This window comes from Notolepis coatsorum (assembly GCF_963971535.1).
Source record: "Notolepis coatsorum genome assembly, chromosome: 15".
In the NCBI taxonomy this organism is placed as follows: domain Eukaryota; kingdom Metazoa; phylum Chordata; class Actinopteri; order Aulopiformes; family Paralepididae; genus Notolepis; species Notolepis coatsorum.
The window spans coordinates 47,257,243-47,282,242 of record NC_140179.1 but is presented as its reverse complement, the minus strand read 5'-3'; the positions used below and the strand labels follow the sequence as shown (position 1 = coordinate 47,282,242).

The 25,000-nt window shown below is 46.2% G+C and overlaps 2 protein-coding genes across 2 annotated transcripts in view; both read left to right on the top strand.

Annotated features, from left to right (window-relative positions):
* Nucleotides 1-22,523, top strand: part of LOC311242034 (serine/threonine-protein kinase WNK1-like) — a gene marked incomplete at both ends in the record, with an annotated part of 71,505 nt that extends 48,982 nt beyond the window's left edge. The window contains 9 exons of the mRNA XM_084330989.1: nt 6,382-6,449; nt 6,832-6,976; nt 8,026-8,142; nt 8,824-8,931; nt 9,222-9,276; nt 9,737-9,877; nt 15,780-16,794; nt 19,175-19,437; nt 22,468-22,523. Coding sequence (XP_084187115.1) covers nt 6,382-6,449; nt 6,832-6,976; nt 8,026-8,142; nt 8,824-8,931; nt 9,222-9,276; nt 9,737-9,877; nt 15,780-16,794; nt 19,175-19,437; nt 22,468-22,523 — 1,968 coding nt within the window. The remainder of the gene's footprint in view (nt 1-6,381; nt 6,450-6,831; nt 6,977-8,025; nt 8,143-8,823; nt 8,932-9,221; nt 9,277-9,736; nt 9,878-15,779; nt 16,795-19,174; nt 19,438-22,467) is intronic.
* The window catches only part of LOC311241467 (serine/threonine-protein kinase WNK2-like), a 26,349-nt gene continuing 23,821 nt past the window's right edge, over nt 22,473-25,000 (top strand). Inside the window, exons 1-3 of the mRNA XM_084330302.1 lie at nt 22,473-22,551; nt 23,466-23,499; nt 24,759-24,838. Of these exons, the coding sequence (XP_084186428.1) occupies nt 24,774-24,838 (65 nt within the window). The 5' untranslated portion in view covers nt 22,473-22,551; nt 23,466-23,499; nt 24,759-24,773. The remainder of the gene's footprint in view (nt 22,552-23,465; nt 23,500-24,758; nt 24,839-25,000) is intronic.

Here is a 25,000-nt window from a genome sequence, read left to right as displayed (position 1 = left end):
AGAACACTGTGTGTGTGTCTGTGTGTGTGTGTGTGTGTGTTTATGTGCTTATTTGTAATAATAACACATTAGTTGCGAATGAACCCATTGTGTCTCAATACATTCCCTTTGTGTTCTCATATTATTCTGAAGTTGCCTTTTGACAAGTGATCTGTTACCATACAGTGCTTCATGTGTACTTAGTGTTTGTGTGTAATGAACCAACATCATTCAGTTACACTAAGTGAACCCTTAAGGAGGGTATTGGGTAAAACTATCATCTGTCAGTGTGTTGTGTGTGTCTGTCTGTCTACTGTATCTATCTATCTATCTATCTATCTATCTATCTATCTATCTATCTATCTATCTATCTATCTATCTATCTATCTATCTATCTATCTATCTATCTATCTATCTATCTATCTATCTATCTATCTATCTGTCTGTCTGTCTGTCTGTCTGTCTGTCTGTCTGTCTGTCTGTCTGTCTGTCTGTCTGTCTGTCTGTCTGTCTGTCTGTCTGTCTGTCTCAATGGAAACACAATGCTATAGTTCACAGCAGCTTTAAGAACTGAGCTTGTCTTTAGCAGTCTGAGCACTAGAAGCTGAAAATATTTTAGCAAAGAAAGTGCTGCAACAGCAGCACTGACCAGTGTCATACCTTCCAGGCCTCCCTCCTTCCAGCACTGACCAGTGTCATGCCTTCCAGGCCTCCCTCCTTCCAGCACTGACCAGTGTCATACCTTCCAGGCCTCCCTCCTTCCAGCACTGACCAGTGTCATGCCTTCCAGGCCTCCCTCCTTCCAGCACTGACCAGTGTCATGCCTTCCAGGCCTCCCTCCTTCCAGCACTGACCAGTGTCATACCTTCCAGGCCTCCCTCCTTCCAGCACTGACCAGTGTCATGCCTTCCAGGCCTCCCTCCTCCAGCACTGACCAGTGTCATGCCTTCCAGGCCTCCCTCCTTCCAGCACTGACCAGTGTCATGCCTTCCAGGCCTCCCTCCTTCCAGCACTGACCAGTGTCATGCCTTCCAGGCCCCCCTCCTCCCAGCACTGACCAGTGTCATGCCTTCGAGGCCCCCCTCCTTCCAGCACTGACCAGTGTCATGCCTTCCAGGCCTCCCTCCTTCCAGCACTGACCAGTGTCATGCCTTCGAGGCCCCCCTCCTCCCAGCACTGACCAGTGTCATGCCTTCCAGGCCCCCCTCCTTCCAGCACTGACCAGTGTCATACCTTCCAGGCCTCCCTCCTTCCAGCACTGACCAGTGTCATGCCTTCGAGGCCCCCCTCCTCCCAGCACTGACCAGTGTCATGCCTTCCAGGCCCCCCTCCTTCCAGCACTGACCAGTGTCATACCTTCCAGGCCCACCTCCTCCCAGCACTGACCAGTGTCATGCCTTCGAGGCCCACCTCCTCCCAGCACTAAGCCGCGTTTGCCCCGCAGAAGCTTTCCCCTGGAACTAGGGACTTGTTAAGGAACTTTCAGTGTGTTATTTTTACATTCTGAGTGATGAGTTACTGGCAGCATTTCATTTCAACCGACATTTCCAAAGATTCACAGCACAAACTTTTCCCAGAGTGAATCTTTTAATTACATGAATATCGTGCTGTCGGAACAGTTTGTAGCTTAAGTATCTAATGAGACATTTAACGTCCATCTCGCCTCCGTTGTCTGCTTTCAACCGGGAAATGCGAATGTATTATAAATTGATATATCTAGTGATCTGTGCACAAAAGTGATTTTTTTCCCCCCCAGCAAATCTCTTTGTTACAATTAGATTGTATGAACTAAACAGGTGAAATATTTGCAGCTCAAGCATTTAAAGATGGCTATTCCCTACAACAGACAGAGAAGATTGCACTACAGCCCTGCAACGTGTAATGCTACTATAAACTAATAAATCTAGTGATTTTGTTGCAAAGCAGGTGAAATGTTTGCAACTTGAGTATTTAAAGATTATTAGTAGGCAATTTGGGCGCCTCTCGTTTGGAAATAAGAGTCATGTCATCTGGACTCTGTGAGCTGCCAGTGTCTTGAGTGATCTGTTGATCGTTCCTGTTCAATGCGAGGACCAATGACAAAGGAGTATGTAGGGAACAATGGCCTGTTCATTCAACCGTGATCACGGAGATCTGATGAGATAAACGGTCCTTCCGTGTTCTAATTTCCCTAATCTTCGCAGATCTTTTCACTGCGGTGTAAACTGTGGAGTACAATGAACCGAAGGAACTTAGAAAGTTTGGCACAATGCAGTTCCTGGCAATTAGAGTTCCTGGTAGTTTTGGTGCAAACGTGGCTAAAGAGCTCTCCTGGAGACCCCCCCTTCGGCTTCATCCCAAAACAGCCACTCTGGTAACTTTCCCAAAAGTCCCACTGAAGATAATTCTCAGCTTTTTTTGAGGCGAGGTCTCCCATGCCATGGGGGTATGTTCCAGATTGGCCCAACAATGGGGAAATATCAAAATTTTTAAGTAATGATTTTTGTACCGGAGGAAACACAATGACACCATGTCAGGTGACATTGATAAGCAGGCCGTGGGGGGCAGGTATCTCTGGTCAGCTAAACACTGTGACACCTATTTCTTTTCACAGTGAAACCACCCTCTATCCCGCTGCATTCTAACCCCTATTGTCATGAGCTTGTCTGATCTCCGGTCAGTCATCACTGCCCTATTCACACAGAGATCTATGTAGATAAGGGCCATGTCACAGTCATTTGAACCCTTTGACCCGTACGCCAATGAAAATTACTGCCTGGACAGACCGTTTCAGTGGGCCTTTAAGACAATGGATCTGGGCTGATTTAAGCCAAGGAACAAAAGCATCGTGAACCAACACTGTCGGTGATACTGCAGTTGTTGGTACAATTTGCCCGTCTGAGGTCGTCGACCTTTAGAAATGTATGATTCTCGTCAGCTTCTATTGGATGTTAGGCGTGTTTACCGTTTGCATGGTCTTTACCCTCTTACATGACTTTGTGCCCCCCCCCCCTATTTCAATACTCCCCTCACATGTGGTGGATTTGTGTTTGGTTTGAGTCTTTTCTCGTTTCTGGTTTTGATGTCTGTGGTTTGTTAACCCCGTGTGAGTCTGTAGCTGTACGTAGAAATACCCCAGGCTTTCTGTGGTTCTTATTTCAGCTGATTGCAAAGTCACAACTTCCTGCTTCTCCACCTTCCTCTTTCCCCTTTCCCCTCTTCCTTGTACTTCTCTCTCTTTCTTCCTCCCTTCCCACCCCATTTCTGCTCTTCATCTGCCTCCTCCTGTTGTTTCTTGTATTGCTCCTCCTCCTCCTCCTCCTCCTCTTCCTCTTCCTCCTCCTCACTCCTGTCTCTTGCTCTCATTCCTCCCTCCCCACTTCCCCCATTCTCCCCACTTCCCCCCCTTCTCCCCACTTCTCCCCTCCTTTGTTGTCCTCCTGTTTTTTCTCCTGTCTTTCTGTTCTTCCTCTTTATTCTCCTCTTTATTCTCTGTTCTTTTGTATCTTCTTCCCCCGCTTCCTCTTCCTCCTCCTCCTCCTCCTCTCAGCCCAGTGTTGCACTGCCCACCACTGGCGTGTCCATGGTGATGCATCCCTCTCTTCCGTCACCCTCCCTCCCTGTTACCATGCAGACAGGGGGCGTGGCCTCCCCTCCCTCTCCTCTTCCTCCTCCTCCTCCTCCTCCTCCTGCTGGGGCGGGACCTACTCCTGTTTCCTCTCCTCCCCCTGTGCCTCAGCCGTTTGCCACTGTGGTGCCAATCATCAGTGTAGCCGCCGCCCCCTCTGACCCTCCCACAGAAGCCACGCCCCAGGTACAGGTGATGGACAGTCAAATCCATCAATCAACCCACGCCATGTCCCCACTTTCCTTGCATGAGTACAGAGCATGCTGTAGAACTGTTAAGTGCCCCCCTACTTTCATTCTTATGGTCCTATTTCTAGTTGTTGAACTTAGTGGCAAAGATGCTAGTTAATGTGGAGTATATGAACCCAAAACATGTTTGATACCTTGGTAGTCTAGTCTAGTCTAGTAACATGTTTGATACCTTGGTAGTCTAGTCTAGTAACATGTTTGATACCTTGGTAGTCTAGTCTAGTAACATGTTTGATACCTTGGTAGTCTAGTCTAGTAACATGTTTGATACCTTGGTAGTTGGATTTGTTTGGTTTGTCGCCCCACGATATGATATTATTACGATATGATGGTATTTTCTTCAATATATTGCATTTTATTACCTTTTTTCAACCGCAAATGTTGTCCCCAATGGAAAACTTTGTCAACATCTGCAATAGAAATATACATGTTTAAAGTGTTCACTCTGTTCACCTCATTCCAATCGTTTTGATTGTACCAAAAAATATAGATCTTGGTGTCCACCACAATAGGATTGTTATTGCCATGCAAAAAGTATTGTGATACTATGCTGTATCGACCCCCCCCCCCCCCCCTACTGGTAATGTGTTTGGTTTCTGTTTGATACTTTGATAGTTCGATTTTTCTGCCTGTGGATTTATCTATTACGTCGTAATTTTCCAGTTTTCTGTTAAAAGGATTACTGTTAGTAGGTAAATAGAGGCCTTTTACGGAATGTTTAGAATGCCCATCTGTCCTCCATGTTGGGAGAAACAATGGTTGCTATGTGCAAAACAACAGTTGCTAATGTGTTGATATATGAGAAATATATGAACAAAAATCTAATAAATTGGTGTCTTATTACTAGATCTTGTAAACACGTTGCAGTGGAACAGTGATATCATGTTTTTCCATTGTTTTACCTGCTCTACTACTGCACAGAAAGTAGGCATTCTCTTTCAAAAAGTGGTTAGCAATGGGCACAGGCAGCCATGTTGGAAGAAAGGGGACAACATAAACATTCTGTGCAAAGCCTCTATTATGTTGTGGCAGTGGACCCTGCCATGAGTGGGTTCTGAACCACAGACCTCTCCATTAGCACCCACATGACCAGAACATGCATGATTCACTTCTGACACAGTTGTGGAGACAGGCCAGGATGGTAACAGCGTTTTCCCCCCTGCATGGTACCTACTCGACTCGACTCTACTCTACTCTGCCTTTTCTGTGTTCCATTGCCAAAATTTGCTTTAGTACCTGCGCTGTCGAGGTTCCAAGCGGGTAGAAGCTATACCAAAAAGTGATGTCCAGACCACTGGTCAGAAGAGAGAAAACGTCACTACGTTATCATTGCGCTACATGGAGGACGTCCTGCACAAAACACAAACCCGCCACATTTAAATAGTCTCGCGACTACTAAACATTAGCATTCATTATTTGTTTGCAGTGAGAACAAAGTGCAATACACAAAAAAAGATACATTCACAGTGTATTCTGCCTCATTTATTGATGAAACAAAACCAACAGTAACACAATTTACCACCAAGAACAAAGAGTTTAGTCTCACAAAAAGATACGTACTACCTGTAGTGGAAAACAAAACGAAGTACCAGGGTACCAAAAGCGAGTCGAGTCGAGTCTAGTAGTCTAGTAGGTACCATGCAGTGGAAAAGCGGCACCTGTACAAAGGACTCATCAAAAAAGGCGTATTATTCAGTTTTGGTAAATCTATCACCTGATGACACCTCTTGATGTTATTTACATTATGTATCTTCTATATCCTAATGTCACCTCTTCATGTTATTTACATTACGTATCTTCTATATCCTGATGTCACCTCTTTATGTTATTTACATTACGTATATTCTATATCCTTTTTTTTTTTGTATCCACTTTTTCTCCTCTTTTTCTATATTTCTCCCATCCCAATTCCGCTGTGCCAATTCTTCCCTCCCCTGTCTTGAACGTTGCTCGCATATGCCCCCCACAGGCCGGTCGTAGGGAGGATAGAAGCCTTGCATCACGTGTCCCCTCCGGTACACGAGGAGGCAGCCTGTCACATCTTTTCACCTGCCAGCGCGGACTCTCATTGGCGAGGTGTAACGTGTGGGAGGCTCACACTACTACCCCCGCCATTTCCTGTCTCTGCTGTGCAGGCGTCCCCCAACCGACCTGTAGGAGTCGCTGTCCACAACGTCCAGATTACCACCCATCGACTTCCACCCGCTAACTCTGCCAATTGAGTTAGTATGACGGCCGGCCCAAGACGGAGGCAGCGGCGACAGCCGGAGTCGAACCCGGTGTCTCTTGCGTTGGTGACGAGTGCAATGTCGGCTGCGCCACCCAGCCGCCTGTATATTCTATATCCTAATGTCACCTCTTCATGTTATTTACATTACGTATATTCTATGTCCTGATGTCACCTCTTCATGTTATATACATTACGTATATTCTGAATCTATGTCCTCTCTTCACTTTTTTTTTTTCTCAGCATGACTCAGTATTGTACCCGGCACTGTATAATGATGTGTGTGCGTGTGTGTGTGTGTGTGCGTGCGTGTGTTTCAGCCTGTCTCCCAGCCTTCAGAATTGTCCCAGTCTCAACTCCAGCCCCAAGTCCCCTCCTCCATGGAGAGGTAAGACAACAAATACTGTACACCTAAACATACATGTATTTGTTCTTTCTTTTTTTCTTTCGTTCGTTCGTTTGTTCGTTCGTTCTTTCACTCGTCTTTTTCTTTACTTTTCTTTATTTTAGTTTTTTCCTATAATTCTGTCACTTGCTATTTCTCTCTTGGCATTTTTTTCTCTCTCCTCATCGACTATAAATGTGTAACAACAATGTGTTATGTCTCTTTGCCTCTGTCTCTTTGCCTCTCTCCCCGTCTCCCTCTCCCCCCCCCCCCTCTCTCTCCATCTCGTTCTCCCCCCCCCTTTCTTTCTCTCCCTCTCTTTCTCTATTATCTCTCTCACTCTCTCCCCCTTATCTCTCTCTCCCCTCCCCCCTCTCTCTCTCAGCCACTCCGAGACGTCGGGTCTTAGTGACGGTAACGAAGGAGGAGGTCGTCATGAAGGACGTTCCATCAAGAGACACCAGCGTCGCTCTGTACGGAGCCGCTCTCGCCACGAGAAGACCACCAAGGCCAAGCTCACTGTGCTCAGTGTAAGACTGCACACACACACACACACACACACACACACACACACACACACACACACACACACACACACACACACACATACACACACACACACACACACTAGTGTTGTCACGATACTGGAATTTCGAACTTCGATACGATACCTTGAAAAGTATCGATATTCTATACCATTTTCGATACCACAGGGGAAAAGGTTCAATCTTAAAATGTAAAATGTTTGCTTTTGTTGCTGGTTGATTCTCCTCAGCTTCTCTCTGGTACTATAAGAGAAGATAAATATAACACTTTTAAAACCCTTTGTTTATCTTTAGATCACACATTTAAAAATATCTGTTCATCTCACTTCAATCATTTTGATTGCAGAACATGGTATTTTCTCAAGCAGACAGATGTCAACACTGTAATCTGTGTTGCATGTACCTGACAAACTGAACTGTTTGTATGACAGTCATATTCCGACTTAACTGAATGCACATGTGTGTGTGGACTACTGTACTATTACAGGTATTGAAATTAACAATGCAACTTCCTTATACAATTTCCTTTTTAATGAATAATTAAATATCGATATTTCTGGAAATTAGTATTGAAACCATTTTAAATATTCAGAATCGATATGTATCGATTTTTTGATATTTTTGACAACACTAACACACACACACGCTGTAGATTGCTTTATGGCTCAGCGTCATTCAGGATTGTACAACCTTGTGTTCTACCAAATTATTACGTTTTTAAATGTCTCTCTGTCTCACGCTCTCTTATTTATTCATCTGTCTCTCTCTCTGCCCGTCTCTCTCTCTGTCTGTCTCTCTCCCTGTCTCTCTATCTCTATCTCTGTCTGTCTCTCTGTTTCTCTCTCTCTGTCTGTCTCTCTCCATTTATCTCTATCTCTCTCCATCTCCATCCCTATCTCTTTCTCTGTCTCTCTCTATCTCTCTCTCTGTGTATCCCTGTCTGTCTCTCTCTCTCTCTCTCTCTCTCTCTCTCTCTCTCTCTCTCTCTCTCTCTCTCTGTTTCTCTCTCTCTCTCTTTCTCTCACTCTGTGTAGATCTCTAACCTAGGGGACAGGGTAGCGGAGTGTCAGTTGGAGACTCACAACAGGAAGATGGTGACCTTCAGGTTTGACCTGGATGGAGACAACCCTGAGGAGATTGCTCAGATCATGGTATGCTCTCAAATGGTTTTGTCTAGATCCCATATCCTGGACTTTCTGACCGAGCTATGAACTCATCATAATGTCCACCTACAAAGGATAAACATCTTACCTTAACACTAACCTAACCCACTCCTGTCACCTAAGAATTTAAAATACCTGCTATGGGACACAACCCTCTCAAAACCACACACAAAGACACATTGTGGACCGTGCTCCATTTTTGCTAAAAGTCAATGTTATTGTCAGAGTAACCTTTATACCTTTAATATATATGGACTGTATTTTTGCATCATAAGTATAAAAAAACGTGGAACATGCAACATGTTTGCTACATTTCATACAACTGTTGTTATCGGCATCTTTATATGCAGACTTTAATCATTAGCATTTTTTGCAATACATACAGTATGCTGTAAAAATCACATTGGTTTGAAATGGATTGCAGCCTGTATTTTTGTGTGTGTCTGCTTGCTGAAGTATAGAATTACAGGGATCATTGTTCATAGATTTGAATATTGAGTGATTTTATAATCCTCTGATAATAGTACAGTGATAACCTTGCGTGTGCGTGTGCGTGTGTGTGCGTGTGTGTGTGTGTGTGTGTGTGTGTGTGTGTGTGTGTGTGTGTGTGTGTGTGTGCGCATGTGCGTGTGGGTGCGTGCGTGCATGCATGCTTGTGCCTACCCCCAGGTCCAGAGTGACTTTATCCTGGAGAGTGAGAGAGAGTCCTTCATTGAACAGATCAGAGAGGTGATAGCGAATGCTGACGAGAAGGGTCTGGAGGGAGAGAGCATTCAGGTAAACACACTCATCTATCTATCTACAGTGTACAGTATCTATATATCTATCTATCTATACATCCATATATCTATATATCTATATCTATCTATCCATCTGTAAAGTAAGTATGTCTGTATATCTATTTATCTGTGTCTGTACTTTTTATTCTTACATGTGCATTATATCACAAGCCCCAAACAAAACCATATCTTTCGTTTTAATGACCTATTCATCTGTCCATTATTACTCTCATTAATTTGTTACATAATTCATGCATTCACTGCTTCTCTTCTCTGATTGGCCCACAGGTGTTCACAGGTGTTATCGAGCAGCAGATTCCAGTTCATGCCACACCTATGCCAGGTACAACTGTTACATACCTTGTCAACTCTGCCTTAAAAATGAAAGCCTTTGGGTGTTTTTTGTATAGTTATTTTTCATATTATTGTATTATTTGTGTAATATTTTGAAATGTTGGACCAAAACTCATTCCGAACCTGAACCGCTTTATTACCATACATTAATTAACCCCCATTTCCTCTCTCTCCCCATCGCTCTCTCTTTCTCTATCTCTGTGTCTCTCCCTCTATTTCCATTGCTCTCTCCATCGCTCTCTCTTTCTCCATCTCTCTCATCTCTCCATCTATATCTTTGTCTGTCTCTATCAATATCTCTCTCACCTCTCTCTCCATCTATATCTTTGTCTGTCTCTATCTATATCTCTCTCACCTCTCTCTCCATCTATATCTTTGTCTGTCTCTATCTATATCTATCTTTTTTATCTCTCTCTTCATCTCTCTCTCCCTCCCTCCCTCCCTCCCAGACCGCCCTCCCAGTGCTACGGCCCAGGTGGTGCATTCAGCAGGTCGTAGGTTCATTGTGAGCCCAGTACCAGAGGCCCGGCTGAAGGGGCAGTGTGTTCCTACACCTCCCTCCCCTCTCTCTGCATCTGCTGCTGACCCAGGTGAGCTGAGGAGATGAACCGACCAGGGGTTTAACCATTTCAATACAAAAACATGGTATCTGCTAGGGCTGTGGACATTTCAATACAAACATTCTAAGATGCATCGCGATGCAGACGTGGGCGATTCTGCATCGATGCAGTGACAGAACATAATCGATTTAATTTTTTTTACTCTCTTGCTAGCTTTTATGTTCTTTTACAATGTAGCGCTTTGGGATTTGCTCCACAACTATAAAGCACCCTACAAATCAAATATATTATTATTATTATTCTTGTATTATTAAAGCTTGTGCTCTGGTTATGCATCCACTCAACTCATAGAAAATACAGCATCAGGCTATTCTAAAAGTATTGATACTAATACTGATACTAATAAAAAGAGTATTGAACCGGTTTTTAACAGCTCGGTATCGAGATAACTTTCTAGTATCTGTATCATGCAACACTAGTAGTGTATTGAGCTGTACTGTATTGTACCCATTCTGCAATCTGTTAAATAAAGTTTTCATTCATTCATTCATTCTGCTCTAGCCAACTGGCTCTTGTTAATGTATGTCTCTGTGGTCAAGCGGATTACATAGATATCTGGCGCCATCTGCTGGATATGAACGGTAAATGCAAAATGTTAACTTCTTGCAAAAGTGGTTTGGCATAGCTAACTTTAAACATGTTTAGTTAAGCTACACGTGTTTAATATTATAAAGGTTTGTTATGTTGGCGTCGTTTGGAATCTATTATTCTTAACTGATGTGCTATTTTGGCTTCACTTGAGGCTTGAACACAGAGGATGTTGCGAGTCTCGTGACGGGGCGTCGTTGTTGTGGCAGCGACGCCGAGATAAGCCTCTAATCAAAAAGGTGATTTACAGAGTATTACACTGGTAGACAAACTGTATACTTTTCTAGACCCAACGGTAACAGAGGTGGCTGGGTGGCGTAGCGGAGATTGCGCTCGTGGACAGCTGAATCGTAATCGAATCGTGAGGCCAGTGAAGATCCACAGCTCTAGTATCTGCGGGGTATTAAACAATATTAGATCATTCTCAAATTAAGCCATAAAAGATTTAATTTGCACATGTATTACAACTTTTTTGGGGGGGGGGGGGGGGGGGGGGGGGGCAGCCCGGCTGATAATATTAACCCTTTCACTGCCACACGACAGAAGGTTAACCAGGGACACAGCAACTGGGGGTGCGGCGGGGGCTGCAGCACCCCCTGCTGGCGGGGAGTGTAACTGCAACTGCAAGGTTGTTTTGGCTTTTATTCCATAATGTAACCGCGGCTACTCAATGTCACAGCGCGGAGCGGCACTGCAGATTTACCCTACTCTTGGAATTCATTGCCAGATCGTCATAGGGGCGCTGTCTCGATAATGCAGTGTTATTAACAGCGTGTAGCCGACGCATGAACCGGTTGGGATTCGAATAGACGCGGCCTGGAAGCGTCAACGCGGAACTGGAAATCCGTTGGTAAAAAAAATAGACGCAGTCTGGAATAGTTTTGTGACGCTGAATTCGCAGTAAAGGAATATATCTGCGGTTTCCCTGGCGTGAACAAGCCAGCAGAACTATCCGAGCCCCCGGGAGGGTGGTCGAAGACCTTTTGCATGTCGGCGATCATGTATGCGGGGAACGAATTGCAGAGGGAGGGCGCAACAGGTGGGGTAAGCTGGGCTGTGATGTGTGCATCAAAACGATTACGTGAGAGCGCGGTCTCTAGTGAACGAGAGTGTTGGTTTACCAGAGTGTTAAACCTATGACGTTATTATTATATCACTTATCTCAACACCCCCTCATAACACGTTTCAGACCCTGTTGAACGCTCTGACTCAATAGTATCTATCTGCAAAACGTCAGCCTCAGCACTCTCAGGCCCCACCCACGCTGAATGTGATTTTACCAAAGCAGAGTATACACACAGACAGTGGAGCTGTTTGCAGATAGCGAGCATTTTGACTTGTTGCGTGGTGGCGATGTCTTGCAGACAATACAACTACAAGTATAATTATATAATATATATATTTTATAAAAAAAAAAAATTATATAAAAAAAATTCTTTTTTTATCAAAAACGATCAATATCTCAGCACCCCCACTTCCCGCGGACTTCCCGCGTCCCTGAGGTTAACCCTTTACTATCACACAACCGACGGCGATGCTCCATCATTAGCTCCGCATCCGCGGAGCTAATGATGCTAATGATGGAGCATCGCCGTCGGTTGTGTGAAAGGGCTAACCTTCTGTATTGTCACAGTGAAAGGGTTGTCATGTGGCAGTGAAAGGGTTAAATATATGAAATGTTTTTGTATTCAAGTGGTTGTTTTTTCGCGGGGCTACCGGGAGCTTGGTGCGTCTGGTCACAGCTTGTGTGGAACACGGTGCGTCTGGTCAGAGCTTGTGTGGAACATGGTGCGTCTGGTCACAGCTTGTGTGGAACACGGTGCGTCTGGTCACAGCTTGTGTGGAACATGGTGCGTCTGGTCACAGCTTGTGTGGAACATGGTGCGTCTGGTCAGAGCTTGTGTGGAACATGGTGCGTCTGGTCACAGCTTGTGTGGAACATGGTGCGTCTGGTCAGAGCTTGTGTGGAACATGGTGCGTCTGGTCAGAGCTTGTGTGGAACATGGTGCGTCTGGTCACAGCTTGTGTGGAACATGGTGCGTCTGGTCAGAGCTTGTGTGGAACATGGTGCGTCTGGTCACAGCTTGTGTGGAACATGGTGCGTCTGGTCAGAGCTTGTGTGGAACATGGTGCGTCTGGTCAGAGCTTGTGTGGAACATGGTGCGTCTGGTCAGAGCTTGTGTGGAACATGGTGCGTCTGGTCACAGCTTGTGTGGAACATGGTGCGTCTGGTCACAGCTTGTGTGGAACATGGTGCGTCTGGTCACAGCTTGTGTGGAACATGGTGCGTCTGGTCAGAGCTTGTGTGGAACTTGGTGCGTCTGGTCACAGCTTGTGTGGAACACGGTGCGGTCTGGTCACAGCTTGTGTGGAACATGCAAGAATTTTTAATTGTTATGCAAGTGCCGCCACCAGTTCAGTGTCGCTATGTGTTTTCTTTGCTAGTATCAAATCATGACATTTTTATTAAATTACATTTTTATAGGGTTAGGGTCTTTACTCTTGGCTACATTTGAAAAAGAAACGCAACATAATTTAATACGGACTGTATTGATCTATTTGTGATCAATTTTGGCTTTCACTTGAGTGATCGGGCCGATCAGGCTCAAGAGGTTAAATAATCATTAAGTTACTCACTTCTTGAACATGTATTAATTTGTGTTTAGATACTGTAGGTCCCCTGGTGGAAGGCCAGATGAGGCCATGGATGGTGTCGATTTAGTGGCAGAAAAATGCAGGGAGGGTGCTGGGTGGCTGACTAGAGAAGAGGGCTCTGGTGCTGGGTGGCTGTAGTAGGTGGCTGACTAGAGAAGAGGGCTCTGGTGCTGGGTGGCTGTAGTAGGTGGCTGACTAGAGAAGAGGGCTCTGGTGCTGGGTGGCTGTAGTAGGTGGCTGACTAGAGAAGAGGGCTCTGGTGCTGGGTGGCTGTAGTAGGTGGCTGACTAGAGAAGAGGGCTCTGGTGCTGGGTGGCTGTAGTAGGTGGCTGACTAGAGAAGAGGGCTCTGGTGCTGGGTGGCTGTAGTGGGTGGCTGACTAGAGAAGAGGGCTCTGGTGCTGGGTGGCTGTAGTAGGTGGCTTGACTAGAGAAGAGGGCTCTGGTGCTGGGGGGGCTGTAGTAGGTGGCTGACTATAGAAGAGGGCTCTGGTGCTGGGGGGCTGTAGTAGGTGGCTGACTAGAGAAGAGGGCTCTGGTGCTGGGTGGCTGTAGTAGGTGGCTGACTATAGAAGAGGGCTCTGGTGCTGGGGGGCTGTAGTAGGTGGCTGACTATAGAAGAGGGCTCTGGTGCTGGGGGGCTGTAGTAGGTGGCTGACTAGAGAAGAGGGCTCTGGTGCTGGGTGGCTGTAGTAGGTGGCTGACTAGAGAAGAGGGCTCTGGAGGGGCGGCTGGGTGGCGCAGCGGTCTAAGCGCTCGTCACCAATGCAAGAGACACCGGTATCGAATCCGGCTGTAATCGTTGCCTCCGGCTTGGGCCGGGCCGTCATACTGGCTCAATTGGCAGAGTCAGCGGAAGGGAAGCCGGCGGGGTGGTAATCTGGTCGTTGTAAACAGCGACTCCTACAGGTCGGTCAGGGCGCCTGCACAGCAAAGAAGGGATATGATGAAGGTAGTGTGATCCTCCCACGCGTTACACTTCACCAATGAGAGTCCGCGCTGGCAGGTGAAAAGAGGTTGCTGGCTGTCTCCTATGTGACGGAGGAAGCATCTGATAGACTTCAGGCCTCCCTAGACCGACCAGTGGGGGGCACATGCGAGCAACGACCAGGAAGGGGACGACTCAAATTGGGATGGGAGAAAATCAGAGAAAAACAGGAGAAAAAGTGGATCAAAAAGAGAAGGGCTCTGGTGCTGGGTGGCTGTAGTGTAGTAGGTGGCTGACTATAGAAGAGGGCTCTGGTGCTGGGGGGCTGTAGTGTAGTATGTGGCTGACTATAGAAGAGGGCTCTGGTGCTGGGGGGCTGTAGTGTAGTAGGTGGCTGACTATAGAAGAGGGCTCTGGTGCTGGGGGGCTGTAGTGTAGTAGGTGGCTGACTAGAGAAGAGGGCTCTGGTGCTGGGGGGCTGTAGTGTAGTATGTGGCTGACTATAGAAGAGGGCTCTGGTGCTGGGTGGCTGTAGTGTAGTATGTGGCTGACTATAGAAGAGGGCTCTGGTGCTGGGGGGCTGTAGTGTAGTAGGTGGCTGACTAGAGAAGAGGGCTCTGGTGCTGGGGGGCTGTAGTGTAGTATGTGGCTGACTATAGAAGAGGGCTCTGGTGCTGGGGGGCTGTAGTGTAGTAGGTGGCTGACTATAGAAGAGGGCTCTGGTGCTGGGGGGCTGTAGTGTAGTATGTGGCTGACTATAGAAGAGGGCTCTGGTGCTGGGGGGCTGTAGTGTAGTATGTGGCTGACTATAGAAGAGGGCTCTGGTGCTGGGGGGCTGTAGTGTAGTAGGTGGCTGACTATAGAAGAGGGCTCTGGTGCTGGGGGGCTGTAGTGTAGTAGGTGGCTGACTATAGAAGAGGGCTCTGGTGCTGGGGGGCTGTAGTGTAGTAGGTGGCTGACTATAGAAGAGGGCTCTGGTGCTGGGTGGCTGTAGTGTAGTAGGTGGCTGACTATAGAAGAGGGCTCTGGTGCTGGGGGGCTGTAGTGTAGTAGGTGGCTGACTATAGAAGAGGGCTCTGGTGCTGGGGGGCTGTAGTGTAGTAGGTGGCTGACTATAGAAGAGGGCTCTGGTGATGCCTTTTCCAGTACTGATGATGTTAGAATAGTAGGTGGAGTTGGCAGCAGAGGGGGTTTACTAGTACTGAAAATGGTTAATCAGCTATTAACAAATACATAATAAGTCATTAGTAAGTTGTGTCCTAATAGCTTGTTCATAATCTATTGACTCATATAGATTATAATGAATAATTAACCAACGATTAACAAACATTCAACAAGTCATTAATAACTCATTAATTAACAGTTTGTGAATGATCTATTAACTATTTATAAGCATTACCGCAAAACCTTGTATACGATTCCAACCAAGAGCCCTTGATAAGATGAGTTTGACCAAGTCATACCATGGAGACATTGTTCCCATGCTCAACGCCGTCAACTCACAGCAGATATTTGCTGTAAATGTGTTACATTTCCCCCCATAACATTGATTCATTGATTGAATTCACATATGAAACTACTCTGCAGGGAAGACATTCACACACGTTGCCCTCGTGATAAAAGCCCAACAATCCAAAGATCACATGTCAGTCAATCGTGGTTTTTCCATATTGACAACAACACTCTTATTATTGACCCCCAGGTCCTGCAGCAGCTCCAGCTCCGTCTCAAACTCCAGTCCAGGGTTTGAGTTTGTCCCAGTCTGCCGGGGCCACCAGCCTGAAGCAAGCCTTCGCTGGGCTCCAGCAGAACCAGTACGAGCCTGGACCCAGCACCGCCCCGGCCTCCATCCACTCCACCACCCTGCCTCTCCTGCTGCCGCCCGCTGCGTCCCTCCCCGCTGGCCCCGGAGCACCCAGCCCAACCAGAGAGAGTCCTGCTAGTGGGCTAGTCTTTCCACCTCTCCCTCTGACACAGGAACAGACCTCGGATACCTCTGTTCTCCCCCCTCCCTCCTCCTCCTTCGCCCCTCTCCCTCCCCCTGCCTCTCTCACTCCTCCTGGGTCCTCTTCTCCTCCTCCCACAGTCCCTGCTCCATCCCTGGGACCCGCGCAGCAGGGGGCTCCTGTTGTATCTCACCCACCGCAGGCGCAACAAGTGCAGACCCAAGAGCAAATTATTCAAATCCAGGCCCAGGCTCCTACTCAGGCCCAAGGGCTTCTGCCCCAGGCGGTTACCCAGGCGATGGTTCCTACGGTCCCCGCTGCTCCTATATCTACCATCTCTCCACCAGCGAGCTCATCTAGTGTTCTCCCTGCCCCCGCCTCACTCCCTGCCCCCGCATCACTCCCGCCCACACCGACTGGCCCCCCGATCTCCTCTCCTCCCACTTCCTCGTCCGGTCCCCTCGGTGTGAGCGAAGGTGTCTCCGAACACCCCTTCGTCCCTCCCTCCTCCGCCTCCCCTCCCTCCACCTCCCCTCCGTCTCTCTCCTCCTCCTCCTCCTCTGTTATCCCCACTACAGCCATCCCGAGCCCCCAGTTTGCTCCCCCCACCTCCTCCCAGCCGCCTCTTTCCTCTTCACCTTCAACCTCGCCCCCCTCCTCCTCCTCCTCCGTTGGGCTTCAGCCAGTGACGGCGACAGTGGACCACTCCCAACCCCACACCTGTGTCCAGCCCGGACAGACCCAGGCTCAGTGCGGGGAATGTGATGCAAGGTAAGTCAGAGGGGAACTGGCGGTTTCTACCGGTGCCATTTTGTTTCCCGAATATAATGAATAGGAGAGGACACCACACTCCTACACAGAGCTGCCTCTACACCTGTACGTCACACAGCCTGAAACACACTCCTACACAGAGCTGTCTCTACGCCTGTACGTTACACAGCCTGAAACACACTCCTACACAGAGCTGCCTCTACACCTGTACGTCACACAGCCTGAATCACACTCCTACACAGAGCTGCCTCTACACCTGTACGTCACACAGCCTGAAACACACTCCTACACAGAGCTGCCTCTACACCTGTACGTCACACAGCCTGAATCACACTCCTACACAGAGCTGCCTCTACGCCTGTACGTCACACAGCCTGAATCACACTCCTACACAGAGCTGCCTCTACGCCTGTACGTCACACAGCCTGAAACACACTCCTACACAGAGCTGCCTCTATGCCTGTACGTCACACAGCCTGAAACACACTCCTACACAGAGCTGCCTCTACGCCTGTACGTCACACAGCCTGAAACACACTCCTACACAGAGCTGCCTCTACACCTGTACGTCACACAGCCTGAAACACACTCCTACACAGAGCTGTCTCTACACCTGTACGTCACACAGCCTGAAACACACTCCTACACAGAGCTGCCTGTACGTCACACAGCCTGAAACACACTCCTACACAGAGCTGCCTCTACACCTGTACGTCACACAGCCTGAAACACACTCCTACACAGAGCTGCCTCTACACCTGTACGTCACACAGCCTGAAACACACTCCTACACAGAGCTGCCTCTACGCCTGTATGTCACACAGCCTGAAACACACTCCTACACAGAGCTGCCTCTACGCCTGTACGTCACACAGCCTGAAACACACTCCTACACAGAGCTGCCTCTACACCTGTACGTAACACAGCCTGAAACACACTCCTACACAGAGCTGCCTCTACACCTGTACGTCACACAGCCTGAAACACACTCCTACACAGAGCTGCCTCTACACCTGTACGTAACACAGCCTGAAACACACTCCTACACAGAGCTGCCTCTATGCAGTCCCAGGCTTATTTATTAAAGAGTAAAAAAAATATGGGGGGGACACACACAATAATATTATTATTTATTCAATATGTTAAGAGAAAATATTAATATAGGTAGCACCGGTTAGTTTGTTAGTTTGCTGTGGAACAACTGTGTGGAAAGTAATTAATGTCAAAATTCCGAGATGCACAAACGAATTCCAGAATAATAATAATAACTAGTGCTGTCAGGCGATTAAAAAAATTAATCTAATTAATTACAGGATTTGTAATTAATTAATCTAATTAATCGCATTTTAATCGCATAACCATTTTATGCCTGATATTCTATATTCTATAATCATATTTCAAATTGCATGTGTCCGGATGGCAGAATTCAGTACTGTATCTACAAAACCTTCTGTTTGATCATCTTCCATCTATTAATTTGCTTAGATTTTTCAGGTCTGGTCAATTTGAGCATGGTGTTATTCACAGTCAAAGATAACAAAAAAATATTGATATTCTCATTTGGTTCATTACAATTTACTCAAAATAAAATTTTCATTCAATCAATCACAGCGCAGATTGAGTGATTGAATGAAAATGTTATTAACAGATTGCAGAATGGGTACAATACAGTACGGCTCAATACACACAATTGTTAAGGGGATGCAGACCAGAGAAAGACTTTCGTCTTGTTTACATCAGGGTCCCCCATTTTCAATTCATAATGAATTGTAAGTAAGGGTGCAACTTGCACTGTGCAATTCATTCTTTGTGGATCTAGCCCACAGTATTTCTGACACTGGGAATACATTCCCTGAGATTCATAGATGTCCCTAGAATCAGATACCAAGAACATGCAAATGGACCATATTAAAAAACATCTGTAAATGTGTATTCTACATTCTTATGGAATGAATGAGATACAAAAAAAATATTATATAAAAAAAAAAAAAAAAAAAAAAAACGTTTTTTTTGTAATTAATTTTGAGTTAATTTTCATAACGCGATAATTTGCTGTGTAATTAATTAATCTAATTAACGCGATAAACTGACAGCCCTAATAATAACATTACCTAAAAGGGGCGACAGTGGCTCGGGAGGTAGAGCAGTCGTCTGGTAATCCAGAGGTTCCCACACTTCGATTGCCGCTCCTCCCACGGGCAGCGTGTCGAAGTGTCCTTGAGCGCAACCCCTCATTGCTCCTGATGAGCAGGTCGGCACCTTGTATGGCTGCCGTCGGTGTGTGAATGTGTGAGTGAACGGGTCAAATGTGAGGAACAAATTGTAAAGCACTTTGGATAAAAGCGCTATATATAAATGCAGCCATGTACCTCATCACCAGGTGCGAGGGCTCAGCGGAGTCGCAGGGTAAACCGGACGACATCCAGGCGCTGGACAAGAAGCTGCGGTCCCTCTTCTCGGACCTCGCCGACCCCGTGTCCGCGACGGGCACTTCGTCCCCTGGGGGCACGTTGACTACCTCCATGGCTCCGGTCACTACCCCCAACCCCGCCCTGCCCCCTACTAGTCTACCACTGGGAGCCATAGGGTCTGGTCCTCCTACACAGGGCCCTGGGACCCCCAGCTCCACACCAGTACAGACGGGTAAGGATTCAGACAAGCATCTATCTATCTGTCTGTCTATCTATCTATCTATCTATCTATCTATCTATCTATCTATCTATCTATCTATCTATCTATCTATCTATCTGTCTGTCTGTCTGTCTGTCTGTCTGTCTGTCTGTCTGTCTGTCTGTCTGTCTGTCTGTCTGTCTGTCTATCTCTATCTATCTATCTATCTATCTATCTATCTATCTATCTATCTATCTATCTATCTATCTATCTATCTATCTATCTATATATCTATCTATCTATATATCTGGCTGTTTATCTATCTATTCCCAGGCCCAGCAGTCCCAGGCTATGGCCAGACCACTCCTGTCAAAGCTCCTCTATCCAGAGTACCGGTGAGTCTACTAGTAATAGTAGTAGAAGTAGTTGCTATATTGGTAGTACTTTAATTAATTAAAAACATTTCGAGCAGCTTTGTCTGTTTGCCTCTAATAATAATAATAATAATTCATTTAATTTATATAGCGCTTCTCAATAACCCAAAGTCGCTGACAATAGTCAGGAGCAAAAGTAAAAACAAAAACAAAAGCAAAGAAACAAAAGCAAAGAAACAACAAAGAAACAAAAACAAAAGGAACATGAGACCATGGGGGGAACAGGGAAGACAGCATGATAGCACAAAAGGACTGGAGACAGACATCAATCAGGTTGGAGGGGGGGGGGGGTTATGGGTGGGGGGGGTTGCAGGCAAGGGAGAACAGGTGGGTTTTGAGGCGAGCTTTGAGGGGAGTCTCTGATGGACTGAGGGAGGGAGTGCAAGAGTCGGGGTGCTGTGCAAGAGCCCGATCTCCAACGTTTTTGAGTTTGGATGACGGGACAGTGAGGGAGGCAGTGGAGGAGGACCGGAGGGAACGGGTGGGGCGGTAGGGAAGAAGGAGATCAGTCAGGTAGGGGGTTCTCTGTTTGAGTCTTTTATATAAGTAAAAGTGGAAATACTCAGATAAAATAATACTCTGGTAAAGGTGAAAGTCCTACTTTCACAATTTTACTTAAGTAAAGGTAGAAAAGTATTTGTTATTTTAATGTACTTGACTATGAAAAATTAAAAGCGCATATTGCATATGACGCTCTTTTATTCCAGTGCTTTGGAGTGTTCAAACCTTGATTCATTGATCTCTAAAGGTGCTGTTTAAGTGGAATGTGGTCCAATTATACTGGTTCTGGTTAAAGGTAATGTTAACCTCTTAACACATTGGCGGCCACTGGGATGCGTCTAATATCACTCTAGACGACCAGCATATGTAAACAGACTTGGGGTTGTTTGTAGAGCTAAATCTATACTTTATAGTATTGCTATCTGTCCATTCTCATTGTCAATTGAGACCATAAACCGTCCTTTCAAAATGGCTTAAAGAAAAAAAAATTCATCAATACGTTCTCATTTTATAGCGCCGTGAATATAAGCGTTATACGGGATTCCGGCTAGGATATTTCCTGGAAGGCGAGATAAGGGGCTAATAGCTACTAACGTTATATCCAATGGCATTTCCGTTATACATAAGCTACAGTTAAAACTCAAACTGCATATGATCGGCACGATCCTCAAGCATGTATGCATGAAAGGGGGGGGGGACGTTGTTTCTTTTTATTGATTACCAATAACCTGTTTTCGTCTAAGTAGCCACATACGCTGATTGCCTGGTTGAGTATCATAACAAGGCCCGATCGGGCTGTAATTTACGTGAAAAAGATCTTACCATGAGCCGGTTGGATCCCCCCCGAGCATTTCCCCGTTATCGATCGCCATCTGGTAGATCGATATGTCCATTGGCTGATGATAAATCCCCTTATTGCATAGTGAAATCCGCGATCCAAAACGTATTCCAAGCTACAGGCTGCACATCCAGAATCCAGCTAACTGGAAATGCCATTGAAAGTCAAAAAAAAGAATGCACCGTTCAGCCACAGGGCACACTGCATTATCACGACAGCGCCCCTAAGAGGATCTGGCCGGTAATGCACTTTCTCGAATTCAAAGAGTAGGGTACATCTGCAGTGCAGCTCGGCGACCTTGAATAGGTTATTAAAATGGAATAAAAGACAAAACAACTTGCCATGGATATATCCGTCCTTCGGTCCTTTAAGCATGGATTCGAAACACGGATATATCCGTTCTTGGGCACCATTGTGTCAACAGGCACCCAGAAAAGTGGCAATTTTGTTACTTGAACTTTGAGGACTGCATCCTTTTTCCGATATTTTTTGTTTGAAGCAACACAAGGAGATCGGAGAGGCCAATTTGAGGCGTATCTGGAGGTCATTCCAGGCCCAAGGGCCAACATATAATAGGCTTCTTTTACTTGCCTCAGTCGGCACGGGCGGTATTTTAAAGCGCACCCAGGTGCTGGATCTGAGATTGAGGGAGTTTTGAATGAATTCAAGCTTGGAACTGATGTACTGGATTAAGAGAGAGAGAGAGATTGGATTAAGAGAGAGAGGGAGAGAGAGATTGGATTAAGAGAGAGAGAGCGACAGGCAGAGGGATGACAGACAGGTCAGGGACCTTGAAGGCAGACAGTGATAGAAGCTTAAGTTTCCAGACGATATTGTTGTTGCTGTGAATAAAAGCGCTCACCGGAGCCCCGAGCAGCAGCGTCAGCCAGGACCACAGCCGTCATGTTACTGTCACTCTGTCTCAGCTCAGTTATGCAACTCTCTCATGGGACAGACTTTTCCATTAACAAAATCCAATTATGATCGGAGTTCAAATGAACCAAACCTTTATTTAACCGAATGTTTTTAATTGCAGTCGATTTGAATCTGTGAATTACTCAGACCTGGAGTGACGGGGGGGGAGTGAGTGAGTGCGTGAGTGAGTCTCATCTAATCTTACCCCCCTCTCTCTTTGTATCCCCCTCTTTTTCTCTCTCTCTCTCTCTCTCTCTCTCTCTCTCTCTCTCTCTCTCTCTCTCTCTCTCTCACTCTCTCTCTCACTCTCTCTCTCTATCTCTCTCTCTCTCTCTATCTCTCTCTCTCTCTATCTCTTTCTCTCTCTCCCTCTAGTCCCAGCAGCCCCTGGAAGACTTGGATGCCCAGCTGAGGAGAGCTCTCAGCCCTGAGCCTGTTCCTGTTAACACACACACACAGGTACAACACACACATAGACACACACACATACACAGACACACACACGCACACACACACACACACACACACATGGTACCAAAGCACCTCAAAGGCACTAAAAACCAAATTACAAACATCTCAAAACAAACTAGTCAGACTACTGCTTGACCTTACTCCCAGAACCCACCTCACCCCTGCCCACTTTGACAACCTAGGATGGCTTAGAGTAGACGACAGAGTACAGCAACTTGCGATGTGCCTGGTCTACAAGATACACTATACGACTAAGGTACCCATGTACATGTCAAAATACTTCCCAAAGGTCAGTGAATACCACGACCACAACACCAGAGGGAGCTCCACAAATCATGTTAAACCCAGATTAACAATGTGGAACGCCCTACCCAAAGCTGTAAAGGAATGTGAATCACTACCCACTTTCAAAAACACTCTCAAAGAACACCTACGGGAGACTGCAATTCGAAACTGTCCCCTACAAATGTCCTAACCCAGTTGTACAGTAAATTACCAAGTATGGCTTTGTCAGTATTCCAATGTACAGTGTCCCACACAACAACATAATCCACCATTGTTTTACTAACATAATCCCATGGCATTATTTCATCTGATCTTCTGTCTGTGACATACAGTAGCTCCTTGTATTTCTTGATTATTAGTAATTACTTCATAAACCTCACTCACTCACTCACTCACTCACTCACTCACTCACTCACTCACTCACGCAGTCACTCACTCACTCACTCACGGTCAGCCACTCTGCCCCTAGTGTCGGCTCACAGGCATAGCACTATGTGTAAGACCAGTTCAATCCATGGGATAATGATTCACATCTATTGTACTATGTGTCCTTGTTGGATTACTGTCTGTGTGTTTGTATAGTAACATGCAAACTTCCTCTTTGTTTAAATCTACAGTCATCTCTCACTGGACCTCTGGGAGGACAACCAGGTATGAACTCTATCCATCCATCCATCCATCCATCATCCATCCATCCATCCATCCATCCATCCATCCATCCATCCATCCATCCATCCATCCATCCATCTATCTATCTATCTATCTATCTATCTATCTATCTATCTATCTATCTATCTATCTATCTATCTATCTATCTATCTATCTACATGGCTGTGGTTTACATGGCTGTGGTTTACACGGCTGTGGTTTACACGGCTTGCATACAGCTTTGTATCGAGGTTCCACAGGTTGATCAAAATCCCAAGTATTTCCAAACAGGGCTTTAGAGCTCAGAGTGCAAATCACGACCGAGTTGGGTTTTGAATGATCTGCCATCACGCCATGGTTGTTGTTGGTTGCTTACTATTGGCACGTTCTTCAGCTCAATGAAAGTGACGTCGCTCGCGTGTCTCCTATCCGCCCATGTGAGAAGTTGAGAGGAAGACAGCGGGGGGCTGTTTTTTTCACAATCTAATATACATTTTACAATGGAACGTCACCCCGAGTGGATCTATCTACCTATCTATTACCCTTTGAAATCAAACTTTTAACTGTCCTTACTTGCCACTGAAAGATATGGAGTTCTATAATTCTGAGAAAACATTTCTACGCTATGAGATGTCTTTATCTACCTACATACAGTAATTTATATAACCAATAATAATAATAATTCATTTATTTTGTATAGCGCTTCTCAAAGACCCAAAGTCGCTGACAATAGGCAAAAAAGAAACAAAGAAAACAAAGAAACATAGAACCACAGGGAAACGGAGAACAAATAAGAATACACAGGAACATAAAACCACGAGTAACGGATAACAAATACGGGAGTGAGTAGGGGAGACAGTCGGGAAGAGAGTAAGGGAAAACCAAGGGGGGTGGGGGGGGGGGGCAGGAGAGGAGAGAACGTAGGGCAGGGGAAAATGGTGGTGGGTTGGAGGAGGGTGGTTATGGGTAGGAAGGTTGAATGCTAGGGAGAACAGGTAGGTTTTGAGTCTGGATTTGAAGGTGGAGAGTGAGGGAGAGTCTCTGATGGTCTGAGGGAGGGAGTTCCAGAGTCGGGGTGCAGCTCGGGAGAATGCCCGGTCACCGAAACTTTGGAGTTTGGATGACGGGACAGTGAGGGAAAGAGTGGAAGAGGACCGGGGGGAACGGGTGGGGCGGTAGGGGAGAAGGAGGTCAGTCAGGTAGGGGGGGGCCAGGCTGTCTGTCTAACTGTCTGTCTGTCTTTCTCTCTGTCTGTCTTCCAGTGCCCTTCTCTTTGGATGAAGAGCTCATCACATCTCCTCCTCCTCCTGCTGGTGGATTTAAAACACTGGGGCGATTCCAGGTAAGCTGCTGATCACGTTGGTGAAGTGATTTTGAGTTTTGACATTTCGATTTTGAACGTAATGCTTGTTGCCAGCAGGTAGCAGTTAGTCTCAAGTTGGTCTCTCTCTCTTTCTTTCTTTCTTTCTTTCTTTTCTTTCTTTCTTTCTTTCTTTCTTTCTTT